The 12408-nt window shown below is 52.8% G+C and overlaps 1 protein-coding gene across 3 annotated transcripts in view; it reads right to left on the minus strand.

The window, feature by feature from the left end:
* Positions 1-3958, minus strand: part of SLC22A12 (solute carrier family 22 member 12) — a 9940-nt gene extending 5982 nt beyond the window's left edge. Inside the window, exons 1-4 of one of the 3 annotated variants that reach the window (XM_023186365.2) lie at positions 2793-3550; positions 1870-1973; positions 1285-1337; positions 940-1108 (exon numbers count right to left, since the gene is read on the minus strand). In XM_023186365.2, the coding sequence (XP_023042133.1) occupies positions 940-1108; positions 1285-1337; positions 1870-1973; positions 2793-3194 (728 nt within the window). In that variant the 5' untranslated portion in view covers positions 3195-3550. Of the gene's footprint in view, positions 1-939; positions 1109-1182; positions 1338-1869; positions 1974-2792 lie in introns of all 3 variants that reach the window. The other 2 variants (XM_026446534.2, XM_023186366.1) reach the window with 2 other exon arrangements.
* Positions 3959-12408: the final 8450 nt, after the last annotated feature.

Genomic DNA, 12408 nt, shown 5'->3' on the forward strand with positions numbered 1-12408 from the left:
CCATTCCATCCATCCATCCATCCATCCATCCATCCATCCATCCATCCATCCCAACCATCCATCCATCCATCCCAACCATCCATCCATCCATCCTTCTATTCCAACCATCCATCCATCCATCCTTCTATCCGTTCATTCAACCATCGATTCAATTCATCTATACAATACAATCCATCTATACACCAACTCACCCATTCACTCATCTAATCCACATATCCGTCATCCCATTTATTGATCTGTCTCTACCTACCTGCCTACCTACCTATTTCTACTTACCTAACAATTCATCCATTCAACAAATATTTATTTAGCACCTACTATGCGCCAGGTGCTTGGCAAGGGCCAAGCCTGATTTGTTTAAGGGCAATGCTGACATTTTCTAACCTCCCACACATGCCAGCTCTCTTTGGGGACTGTGGAGTCCCCTCTGATGAGTGGGTCCTGGTCCCTGTTCTCTAGCAGACAGACACGTGCATTGATTCTGTCAGCCCATGAGGCAGACTGCAGCTGTGTGCTGTATGTGCGGGCATGTGTTGTATCTTTCCACACGCTCCCCTAGCCTAGTTCAGTGCTGCCATGCCTGGCAAAGAGGAGGGGCTCAGAAGATGGGCCTGGCAGCACAGATGCCAAGGCAGGCAGAGACAGGAGAGGGGAACAGGCCAAGAGATGAGGACAAGGAGGGAGGAAAGGAGAAGAATGAGTAGGAGAAGGAGCACTTGGGAGGAGCAGGGGAGGCGCCCTCGGGACCCAAGCCCTGGTTGGAGTGGGTGTCTTGGGCTTGTGGGTGGTCCACTCTGCCAGGCTCCTGGCTTTCCTCCAGCCCATGCACCCCTGGCCTCTAGCACTCCCCAGCCCCCAGGGAAAGGAGAGTCTCCCATTCCCCTGGGTGGAGAGTGGGCAGCGTCTTCTCTGAGGAGGGAATTGGAGCACAGCACCCACCATGAGTACAAAAAGCAGAGGAAGAAGGGGACCGAGACCACCAGCTGCAGCAGTGTCCAGTCCCGCACACCGTAGGCCACTGCTGCCGTCAGGCCATGGCCGAAGCTGAAGCCCAGAGAGTTCAAGGTCATCACCAAGGGTCGGGCCTGCGCCGCCGTCCACTCAATCACTGCAAGGAGACCGAGTGGTTCAGCCCTGGAGCCTGCATGGAGCCTCCCGCATGGCGCCAGGTCAGAGACCTACAGAGAGTGCCCGTGTTCATCATGACGCCTGCCACGGCAAAGGCCAACAGGAAGCGGAGCAGGCAGTACACGGGGAAGGTGGGGGCGAAGGCAGCTGCCGTGCCCATCACAGCCATCTGAAGGTAGCTCCAGGTTAGCACCAGCCTGCGCCCGAACCTGCGGCACAAACCAGGAAGAGGCAGGGTCTGTGACTGGCCATGGTACCGGCCACGGGGATCTGGACCACGGAGAGCCCACCCTCTGCTTGCCCGCTGAGCTGAGGCGGACACTGTAGCGGCACCTGGGTGAAACCTGCATTCTCCACCCATGGAAGACTCTGGAGCAAGACTCTGGAGCACAAGGAGAGTCCTGAGGCTGGAGCCAAAGGGAATGGGCTCTGGTCACTGGGAGCACTCAGGTTGCAGCTGAAGGCAGGCGTGTGGCCAAGCCAGTTTTAGTAGTGAATGTTTGCTGGGGAGTAGCAATCCTCTACAACCCCCAGAGTAAAGTCGGTGAACTTGAGGCTCAGAGAAGGTTCCAGACCTCCCTACATGGCACAGCTGCAGGGTAGCTGGTCCGAGATCCACCTCCAACAAGGAGGGTGTCTAGACTTGGTTTTTTGAGGCTGGTTTGGGGCCAGTCGGCCAGGGGCCTAGGAGAGCAAGGGTCGTGAGGGGAACTGGGACCTTCCTGGACTGGGGGTACTCACCTGTCTGAGGCAGGGCCGCATGCAGCAGCCCCCACCAGAATCCCAGCCAGGTAGATGGACTGGGCCATGGGCTTCAGGGCATGAGAGTCACACACCAGGTTCCACTGAGGGGAGAGGAGGAGAATGAGCTCAGGAGGCTGGGAGAGCCCGTGCAGAGGGGCAGAGGAACTGTATGGGAGGGCCCCCAGGGAGCTGGGTGGGGTGGGTGGCCTGGTGACCTCTAGGGCTTTAGAGCAAGACCCTGTGGAACAGTGAGGGCACCCACAGGCAGTTTGGTCTTCCGAGGAGTATATCCTGCCACCCTTTGCCTAAACTCCTCCATGGCTCCCTATTGCCCAGTGGGTTTCTAGCCACATCTGCCCCCTCTCCTGTCTCTCCACTTGGAAGCAGCCACCCAAGCTGACACCCTGGCCTCTCTCCCAGAGGCTGCTTCCCTCCTGTTCTTTATAAAGAGGTTCTTCCTGCTTGTTGGGACGAGCCACCCCTCTCTGCTTGCCTGGCTTTGCCTGGCGCCCCATCTGGGAGGCAGCCTGGGGTGGTCCCTTACCCTGTGTGCTTTGGTCTTGGGGAATCCAGTGAATGGTCACTGAGTCCCCCTGTGGCTGCATTGCCTGGAGTCACAGCTGATGGGTCAGCAGGGCCGGGACTGGGTGAGGCCAGTGAGTGTCCAGGTGCCAGCATTTAGAGGTGCCCGCCCAGGTGCCCCCCACACCTCCAAGAGCCTGGGCTGGCTCCATCTGTAGACTGATACCTGCCGCTCACGCCCCTGTGTGTGGCTGACACGGGGCTAAGCGGCTCAAGAGTGAGCAGGGCCTGAGGAGGCGGGTCCCTCCCAGGACTGGACCTTTGAGTCTGAGCCACCGTGACCCACGACTGTGACCTCCAAGGTGGCAGGACTCGAGTGGCTCTGGGGGAGGCCCTACCTTGGCCACGATGGTGGAGGTGAAGATGCTGCGGTCATAGACCCAGCCGTCCACACACGGCTCCGTGTCAGCCTCGCTCCAGTTGGTGGCCGTGGCATTGGGGTCCAAGATCTGCCACTGTGGCTGGCGGAAGCGGCGGCATTGGTGGGGCCCCTGGCTGGGGCCCGGTGGGATGGAGACAGCCAGGAGGGCCTCAGGAGTCAGTCCCCCTGGGATGCCAGCCTGGGCTGTGCTGTTGTCCAGGAGGGGTGCCCAGCAGCGGTGGCTGGGCACAGCGGCCGAGAAGTTCTCCAGCATGCTCTGGGTACTCAGCCACATGATGGAGACCATCAGAGCCACTGTCTGGAGAACCTGGAACCTGCCCAGGCCACCCACGAGGTCCAGGAGTTCAGAAAATGCCATGGAACCTACTCAAGGGGCCCAGAAGAGAGCCCACTTCACAAAGGCTGGCCCAAGGCAAAGGGACCAGGGCAACGGGCCTGTTTCCTCCACGGTGGTGCCCACAGTGGCTTCTCCAGCCCGGCGGCTGGGAGCATGTCAGTGGCTGCTGGCTTCACAGACTCGGGGCTGGGGGCTCAGGCTCTCTGGTCATCTGCCTGCTGGTGTCACTTGGAGTGGCCCCAACCAGGCCCTGAGGCTGCGTGAGGTGATTCTGAGACCTCCAGCATCTCCCCAGAGAGGCAGCTGCTCCAGACCTCCCGGAAAAGCTGAATTTGGAAAGTAGGAAATGTGGAGACTGAAGACTTTAATTCTAGACTGGAATTAAAGTGTGACTGGTGACACTTACGGAATCGAGTTTAGCAATCATTTCCTTGGTCAAAGTTTAACCTGCGTTGAGGGAGGCGCAGACGTGAGGGAGCTGCAGCCTCCTCCGCTCGGGGGCCGGGGCCAGCCTGCTCTTTGCCAGGTCTTAGGGAGGCGTAAGTTCTCCTCCTGGTGGCTGTGGGATGCCAGGGCTGCCCGTCCCCTTCGGTGCCCCTGCATGCCCACCTCCCAGGGTGGCTGAGCCCAGAGAAGGCTGGCCCGTGGATCCCCCTAACTTGGGGCTGGGGCAGCTGTGCAGGTCTCTGTGTGGACTTGGGTCACTGGCAGCTGCCCAGCCCCTGCGCCTCCCAGGCTTGCCCGTGGCCCCACCCATGGCTCCTGCCTCCACTCACCTGCTGTGGTTGGTGTCCTGTTCCCCTTTTGCTGTTACCCTGTCCTGAGCCCTCGGTGGAGCTTCCCAGCATCAACAGACACCCCACAGACTCCCCAAGTTCGGTGTGCCCAATGCCACCCTGAGATCTCTGTCGCCTCCCCAAATCTACGCCTCCTGCAGAGCCCCACCTCAGCTATGGCCTCCCATGTCATGGTCCCTGGCCTGGAACCCAGCGTCTTGGTTCACGCGTCCTGCTCTCTGCCTCCCAAACCCACAACAGGCCAAGCCTGGCTAGTTTTGCCTCCTAAGGATGTCACTCTCCCACCTCCCCAACTCCACAGCTGTCCTTGCCCTTGTCTTTCTGCCTCAACTCCTGTCCCTGGACCCACCCCGCACTGCAAACCCTTGGGTCAAATCCTGCTTAAAAGTCAAGGGGCTCCCAGTCAACAATAGCTAGTGGTGCCTTACCAGGGCAGGGGAGCAGACAGCAGTGTGTGCTGGTGCAGGGTGTGGGGTTCAGGAAAGTCTGGACCGAAGCCAAGAGAACCCCCTTGGTCTTGATAGCTAATTCTCTAGGCGAAAGGGCCAGAGAACGCAAAGCAGTTAAAAAGTGTGTGTGTGTGGCTGGGTGTGGTAGCTCATGCCTATAATCCCAGCACTTTGGGAGGCCTAGGTAGGGAGATCACTTGAGGTCAGGAGTTCAAGACCAGCTTGGCCAACATGGCAAAAACCCATGTCTACTAAAAATACAAAAGTTAGCTGAGCATGGTGGTGGTGTACAGCTATAATTCCAGCTACTTGGAAGGCTGAGGCAAGAGGATCTCTTGAACCCAGGAGGTGGAGTTTGCAGCAAGCTGAGATTGTACCATTGCACTCCAGCCTGGGCAACAAAGCAAGACTCTATCTCAAAAAAAAAAAAAAAAAAAAAAAGTGTATATGTATGTGGCTGTGTGCACATGCCTGTGTATGTGTGCACATGTGTTTGCATAAGTGCATGTGTGTATGTGTGTGCATGCGTATATGTGCAGTGCAGCAGTGATGGCAACCCAGGTGTTTGCTGTTATGTGCTTTGGGCACAAAACTCTCCATTTGAGGCATAAATGCCCCTCTCATCTGCTTCTTTTTGCTTCACCCACTCTTCCCACTGCCCCACCACGTGGCTTACCAAGCCAATTTCTTTGCCTCCCTGGACTCTGCACCTTGACTCATCCACTGCTTCCACCACACGCCCTGTACATGCTTCCTCAGTTCCCACCCTTGCTTATGTTGGACCTCCAGCCTGGAATGCTGTCTCCAGGCTCACCCTTAGGCCACATACTGTGTGGAATGGGCACAGTCCAAATACTGCCTCCCCCAGTGGGCTCTCTTTGCTTATTCCTGCCTACACCCAGGGCTCAGAGTTGTCAGTGGAATCCCATCTTTACATTGTCCTGCATTCTTCTCAAACTCCTGACCTCAGGTGATCTGCCCACTTCGGCCTCCCAAAGTGGTGTGAACCATGGCACCCAGCCATGTCCTGCATTCTTCTATTATGGTCCGGTTGGTCTTATTTCCAGTGAGCTCCTGGTAGTCTGGGACCCTTCTTTAGAGCCTCTTTGGAACTGATTTGGACAACAAATAAAGGCTCCATGAAGACTTGCTGAAATGCATGGACAATTTTTTTAAAAACTTCCTTTTTTTCCTAATTATGAAATAATTTACACACTTCCTTAAAAATTCAGCACATATTGAAAAGTGTAATGAAAATAAAGATCACTCATATACTCATCAACCAGTGAGTTACACTATTGTTTACAGTTTGGTGTAAATATGTCCAGACTTTGTTTTCGTAACTGATATATTTAGCTTCATCAGCCTGAGCTGCCAAATAAGCTTTACATTTCCTTTTGTAAAATCCAAAAGAAAAACCTTTGCCTTTTAATTAGCAATTTTAACCTGTTCATATTTATTGTAATTATTGACATGTTTGGACTTACTATACGTTTTCTCATTTACCACATTTTCCCTTTAAATCTTGGTTTCCTTGTTCCTAATTTCTACTGAATAAATTAAGTTTTCTTGTTATATACTTCTGTCTTGGTCTGTCAGTTATGTTTTATTTCTGTTATCCTTATATTTGAACACACAAACCAGGGGTTATTTGATACCACTTTCCCTCTTCAAAACTACCACCTTCTCTTCCATCCTCTCTCTCAATAGATGACCTTTCTTCTTATTTCACTAAAACAATAGAAGCCATCAGAAGCCAACAATCTAATTCTCTCACCAGCTCACCTGCCTTGGTGCCCCCACATTCTGCCTTCCCTCCACCCAGTTTGGTCTCTCTCTCATCCATGCCAACCCCTCACTGGGTGCCTAGAGCCCCTTTGCCTGTTCACATCTCTCTTTGGCATTTGTTTTTCCCTCACTACTGGATAATTTCCAGCAATGTACAAATATGCCATTTTTTCTGTAGTCTTCCAAAAAGTCCCCCTCCATTTGAGCGCCTCTTTCTTCTTAAGCTACTGCCCCGCCTTTGCTTCTATTTACAACAAAATTCTTTGAAAGTATTATTGACACTCATTTCCAGTTTCTCTCTTCCCATTGTTTTGTTTTTTTGGATTCATTCCCATCAAGGCTTTGCCCCTATCACTCTGCTGTCACCAATGACCTCCATGCTGCTAGATGCAATGACATTTTCAGTCCTCATCTTACTTGAGCCATCTGTGTCTGATCTCCACCTGAGGATACTTTCTTCCCTGGGCCTCCAGGACTCACCAGTTCTCAGTCTTCTTGGTTGGGTTTTCCTCTTCTCCCCACACTGTTAACATTGGAGGCCACTGAGCTCACTCCTTGGTCTTCTCTATCTTCTCTATCATCTGGTCCATTCACATCTTTAGCCTGTACCTCTTCTTGGAATGCTAGATTTTGATCCAACTGCCTCATCTTAGGTGCTTAATAAATATCTCACACTTAGTGTGGCCAAAGCTGAGCTCTCCCAAAAAAGTGCTTCTCATTCAGCTTTCTCCACTTTTTTTTTTTTTTTTTAATTGAGTCAGAGTCTTGCTCTGTTCCCCAGGCTGGAGTGCAGTGGTGCCATCTCGGCCCACTGCAATCTCCACCTCCCAGGCTCAAGCAATTCTCATGCCTCAGCCTCCTGAGTCTATAGGCATGCACCACCATGCCCGACTAATTTTTGTATTTTTAATAGAGATAGGGTTTCACCATGTTGCCCAAGCTGGTCTCGAACTCCTGGCCTCAAGTGATCCACCCGCCTCGGCCTCCCAAAGTACTGGGATTATAGACATGAGCCACCACACCCAGCCCCAAATCACCAGCATTTATATTTCAGAATGTATAATTTCCATTTCAGAATCCCTGTTTGGTTCTTCCTATAACTTCTTGTTTCCTAGTTTCCACTTCTTGTTTCATGGGTGGAATAATTTCCTTGATCTCTTAGTGGATATTAAGAGTGTTTCTCTTGGGCCAGGCGTGGTGGCTCATGCCTGTAATCTCAGCACTTTGGGAGGCCGAGGTGGGTGGATCACTTGAGGTCAGGAGTTTGAGACCAGCCTGGCCAGCATGGGGAAACCCTGCCTCTAGTAAAAATACAAAAATTAGCCAGGCGTGGGGGCACACATCTGTAATCCCAGCTACCAGGGTTGCTGAGGCAGGAGAATTGCTCGTATCCATGAGGTGGAGGTTGCAGTAGAGCCAAGATCACACCACTGCACTCCAGCCTGGGCGACAGAGCAAGACTGTGTCTGACCAAAAAAAAAAAAAAAAAAAAAAAAGAGTGTCTTTCTTGTTAATATCAATATTCATTTGTTGAGCTGAGTGTTGATAATGCACCAGCCACTGCTCTAGGCATAGGGATGCAGCAGTGAACAAACAAGATAATTCCCTGTTCTCACTGATATGTAGAAAGACATGCCAGTAAGAGAGGGGAAACACATCAAGAAATAAATGAATATAATGTAGTGACAAGTAGTGATCATGCCATGGAGAGAGCAAGACAGCATAAGGGGCAGAGAGTAAGGATCAGGTTGCCACTTTGGGTGGGGCAGTCGGGGAAGACTTCTCTGTGGAGGCGGCATTGAAAGAGACCCAAGTAGATGAGGGACAAGACACACAGTTGACTGGGGAAAGAATGTTGCAGGCAGAGGGAAGAGTATATGCAAATACCCTGGGGTGGGCATGTGATTTTATGCTCAAGAAGTAGGAAGGAGGCCAGTATGGTTGGGGAGAAGTGAGTGGGAAAAGTAGAGTAGTTATGGGGCCGAAACATACAGATCCTTATAGGGTTTTGAGGAGAGGAGTGGCATGATCTGACTAATACTTTTACAAATTCCCCTGGAGAACAGACTGAAAATGGGACAAATATAGAAGAAGGGGTTTCCCCAGGAGGCTGTTGGGGTGGATCATGTGAGCAATGAGGGTCAGGGCTAGGGGATTAGGGCAGGTGGAGAGAAATGCTTGGATTTGGGGCATATTGCTTTGCTTTGATTAACTATAGGGCCGAGGGTGAAGGAAAAGGATAAACTGATAATCAGGTGGGTGGTGGGTGGATGGTGGGCCATTTATGGAGAAGCAGAACACTCGGGGGAAGCAAGTGTGAAGGAAAAATGAATCTTTTTTGTGATGAGATCTATTAGCCATCCAGGTGGTGGCATCATGGAGTGACTTGGGAATAATTAGGGGATAAAAGGCATTTTAAGTCACAAGACTGGATAAGCTCACGTAGGGTGCAACTTTTCATAGCAAAGAGATGACATTTGTGATGGAGCCTTTGGTCTTTGATTTTGAGAGGTCAGGAAGAGGATGACTCAGCAAAAGAGCTGTGAAGGCAAAACCAGTGAGTCCTGGAAACCAGGACAGCAGGATGTCCTGGAAGCCAGAGTAAAAAGTATCTGACAGAGTCATTCGGCAATGTCATATCCTTGGCTGGGTGCAGTGGCTCAGGCCTGTAATCCCAGCACTTTGGGAGGCCGAGGCAGGTGAATCCTCTGAGGTCAGAAGTTCGAGACCCACCTCGCCAACATAGTGAAACCTCTACTAAAAATACAAAAAATTAGTCAGGCATGGTGGCACATACCTGTAATCCCAGCTACTCGGGAGGCTGAGGCAGGAGAATTGCTTGGGTCTAGGAGGCAGAGGTTTCAGTGAGCCAAGGTCAAACCATCGCACTCCAGCCTGGGCAGTAAGAGTGAAACTCCATCTCAAAAACAAACAAACAAAAAAGTCACATCCTGCTGAGAGGTGGAGTGGGATAAGGTCTAGAATTAGCCCCCGGATTTGGCAGCATGGACTTCTCTGAGGGCCCTGGCTGGAGGGTTTACTGTTGAGGGGAGGGGTGAAGTGCAGAGAGGCACGGGACTGTGAGAGTGCTGGAGGCAGGGAAGTGAAGTGGGTGAACACAGGCAGCTCACCTATGGAGTTTCACTCTAAGGAGAAGCAGGAAAATGGGGATGTGGTTTGCATTAATTAGAGTAACGCTGGCTGCTGTAGCAAGCCAATCTTGAAATGTATAACAGCTCAAACACAATAGAAGTTTATTTATTGATAGTTTAAAGTCCCAAATGGCTGTTGCTGACTGTGGGCAGCTCTCCTCCAAGAGGTGTCTGGGAATGCAGGCTCTCCCTATCTCGCAGCTCTGCGCTTGGCGTCCACGCTGGCTGTGCTCATGTGCATCCAGCCACAGAGGGGAAGAGAAGATGAAGCATCCACTTGCATTAAAAATTTTTTTTTTATTTGTATTTTTTTGAGATGGAGTCACGCTCTGTCACCAGTGAGCAATCTTGGCTCACTGCAACCTCCGCCTCCCAGGTTCAAGCGATTTTCCTGCCTCAGCCTCTGGAATAGCTGAGATTACAGGTGTGTACCACCACGCCTGGCTAATTTTTGTATTTTTAGTAGAGACGAGGTTGACCAGGCTGGTCTCAAACTCCTGACCTCAAGTGATCTGCCCCCCTCAACCTCCCAATGTGCTGGGATTACGGGCGTGAGCCACTGCGCCTGGCCCACATTCACCTGCATTTTAACCATCTTAGCCCAGAAGTGACCCACATTTATTCCGTTCACACCCCACTGCTGAGAACTGGTGACAAGGCAGAAGGTGGGGAGGGACACAGTTCCTGGCTAGACTGCTGCTTCCAGGCCACATCTCAACACTGGATGGGGAAGCGTGGGTGCTGTGGGCAGTTGGCCATCTCTGCTTTGGAAGCTCACCCAATTGTGTTATTGAAATTTTGTTTTCAAGCAGGGGGGTCATTACAACTCGCTTGTGTGCTGATGGATCACATGTTAGAAAGGGAAGCCTTGATGTTGTTGGCAGGGGGATATCTGAGCAGAGTCCTTGAGATTGTGAGAGGGGACGGAACCCACAGCACAGTGGCTCCAGGAGTTCATTGCCGGCTGCAGGAGGTGAGGGTGATCGCGTGGACACAAACAAAGCTCTGCGTTGGGAGGACAACAGGGGCCGGTGAAATAAGAAGCAAGGTAGGCAGCTGAGCTTCGGGAGGTATTGCAAATTTGAAGAGAGAGAGGCAGGAGAGCCGACAGACCAGGGAGGGGTGGTTGCTGCTGGTCCCCTTGGGTGTCTGTGATGAGACTTTGCCTTCTCTGCGGGGTGCAGGAGTGGTGTGGACAGAGTTAGGTTTGGGCATGGAGGAACCTGGCCAGGCAGCAAAAAAGGAGAGAGATGGGGCCGCTGCACGGTGCGCATGTGCAAGGGAGTGGCTGTAAGATGTTCCCCGGAGGAGTCCTGAGCTAGCGGCTAAAGGGACTCAAGGCCACCGGGACAGTGCAAGACGAGGGGCGCCAAGTCTTAGAGCACACAGTGTGGAAGGACTGTTACAGTCCAGGTCTGGAGGGCAGCCCAGGTGGAGAGCTGGGACGCGGACAGCTACTGGTCTAGTGATGAGCCCTAGACCACAGGGATGAGTGGCGGGTGGAGGATAAGCTTTTTGTAGGGGGAAGGGTCAAGGAACAGAGAGTGGAGGCAATGGGAGCAAAATCAATGAAGGGAGATCCCGTGGCCGTGAGGCTTCAACCCTGTCCCGGGCCCGCCTTTTTACTGGCGAGATGGCAGATTTTCTCAAAATGGGCACAGGCAAGTGGTTTGTCAGTGCACTCTTTTTTTTGGACCTGGGGTTGCACGGTGGGCATCTTTCTGGCTGGTTCGTGCAGCAGGTTTTTTGTGATTCCTCCCAGCCCCCAATGTCCTGTGGTGACAGCAGCTGCCTCTGGTCCCAGGCCAGGCAGGAGAAAGGGCAGGCAGGAGAGCTTACTGTCCGTGACTCAGCAGGGCTGGCCGAATCCAGGCGGGCGGCTGAAGGAGGCAGCAGCCAAAGCCGGCTGGGCTTGCTCAGGGCTTAACAGGGCTCTGTGCCCCTCGAGGTTGCCTGGGGCTTGGAAACTATTACTGCAGAATCAGAGCCTCTGCTCTTCTCCCAGCCCTTGTTTCTGTGGGCTGGGTTCTTGGAGGTAGAAGGGCGCTCCTGGGAGAAGCTCTGTGTGGACCCCTTGGAGGATCTGCGAGCCTTCAGCTTGTCACCCCTTGCTCAGAGTCTGAGATAACTCCCTAGTGCTTTGGAGAGGAGGCCGAGGCCATGGGAACCCTCTTTTCTCCCTTTGGCTGCTTCCATCACGTGGCCCCAGCCCTGCCCACACAGGCATCAAGTCTCTTCTGAAGAGGCCCTGCACTCCTGTCTTTGCTCTATTGCTGCTTCTTCCACCTGAATGCTGTGGCCACCGTCTCCGCCTGTCCAGGCCCATTCCTCTCTCCTCGCTTCCCTATCCCTGAGGCCCTCCAGAACAGTGCCCACCACCTGGAGGTGCTTTGAGTGAGGTGATGGGCGGCAGGTTTTCTAAGCGCCAGGTCCAAGTCATCGTGCCTCTAACAGTGCCCAGCACAGGACTGGCACAGGGTAGGGTCCAGTCAGGGCTGCAGAGAGGGGTCACCATCTTCACAGTCTTGGTTTAAATCCAGGTCTTCTGGGCCTTGATTTCCTCATCTGTGGAAAGGGCATTGTACTCTCCACTCTGTGAGGTGGTCTTTAGGGCAAGATATCCTGGTTCTCTGAGGGTCCTTCTCCAGCTTCTGGAGTGTCTACATGAGGATAATGAGGGCCCCCAACCCATGTGAGGCTCGGGAGTGCCAGCTCCTCCAAAGCCTCTGAAGGTCTGCTCTCCTGGGCATTGCTTGCTCCAAACTTCTGTTTGGAACAGCCTGGGCCACTGTCTTTCTGAAAAACAGCAGTGGCTTTGCTCCTTGTCACTATCAAATGTGCCCCAAATGTGGCCACAGGCTCAATTTGAAATTCCCCACAGAACAACTGGGAAATGCCCCAGTGCTTATGACGGTGATGATGATGGTGATGATAGGAATGACAATGATGGTAGTGGTGCTGCTGCTGATGGTGGTGGTGGTGACTGAGATGGTGATGGTGGTGGTGATTGAGATGGTGGTGGTGGTGATTGAGATGGTGGTGGTGATGA

This window comes from Piliocolobus tephrosceles, chromosome 13 (assembly GCF_002776525.5).
Source record: "Piliocolobus tephrosceles isolate RC106 chromosome 13, ASM277652v3, whole genome shotgun sequence".
Lineage (NCBI taxonomy): Eukaryota > Metazoa > Chordata > Mammalia > Primates > Cercopithecidae > Piliocolobus > Piliocolobus tephrosceles.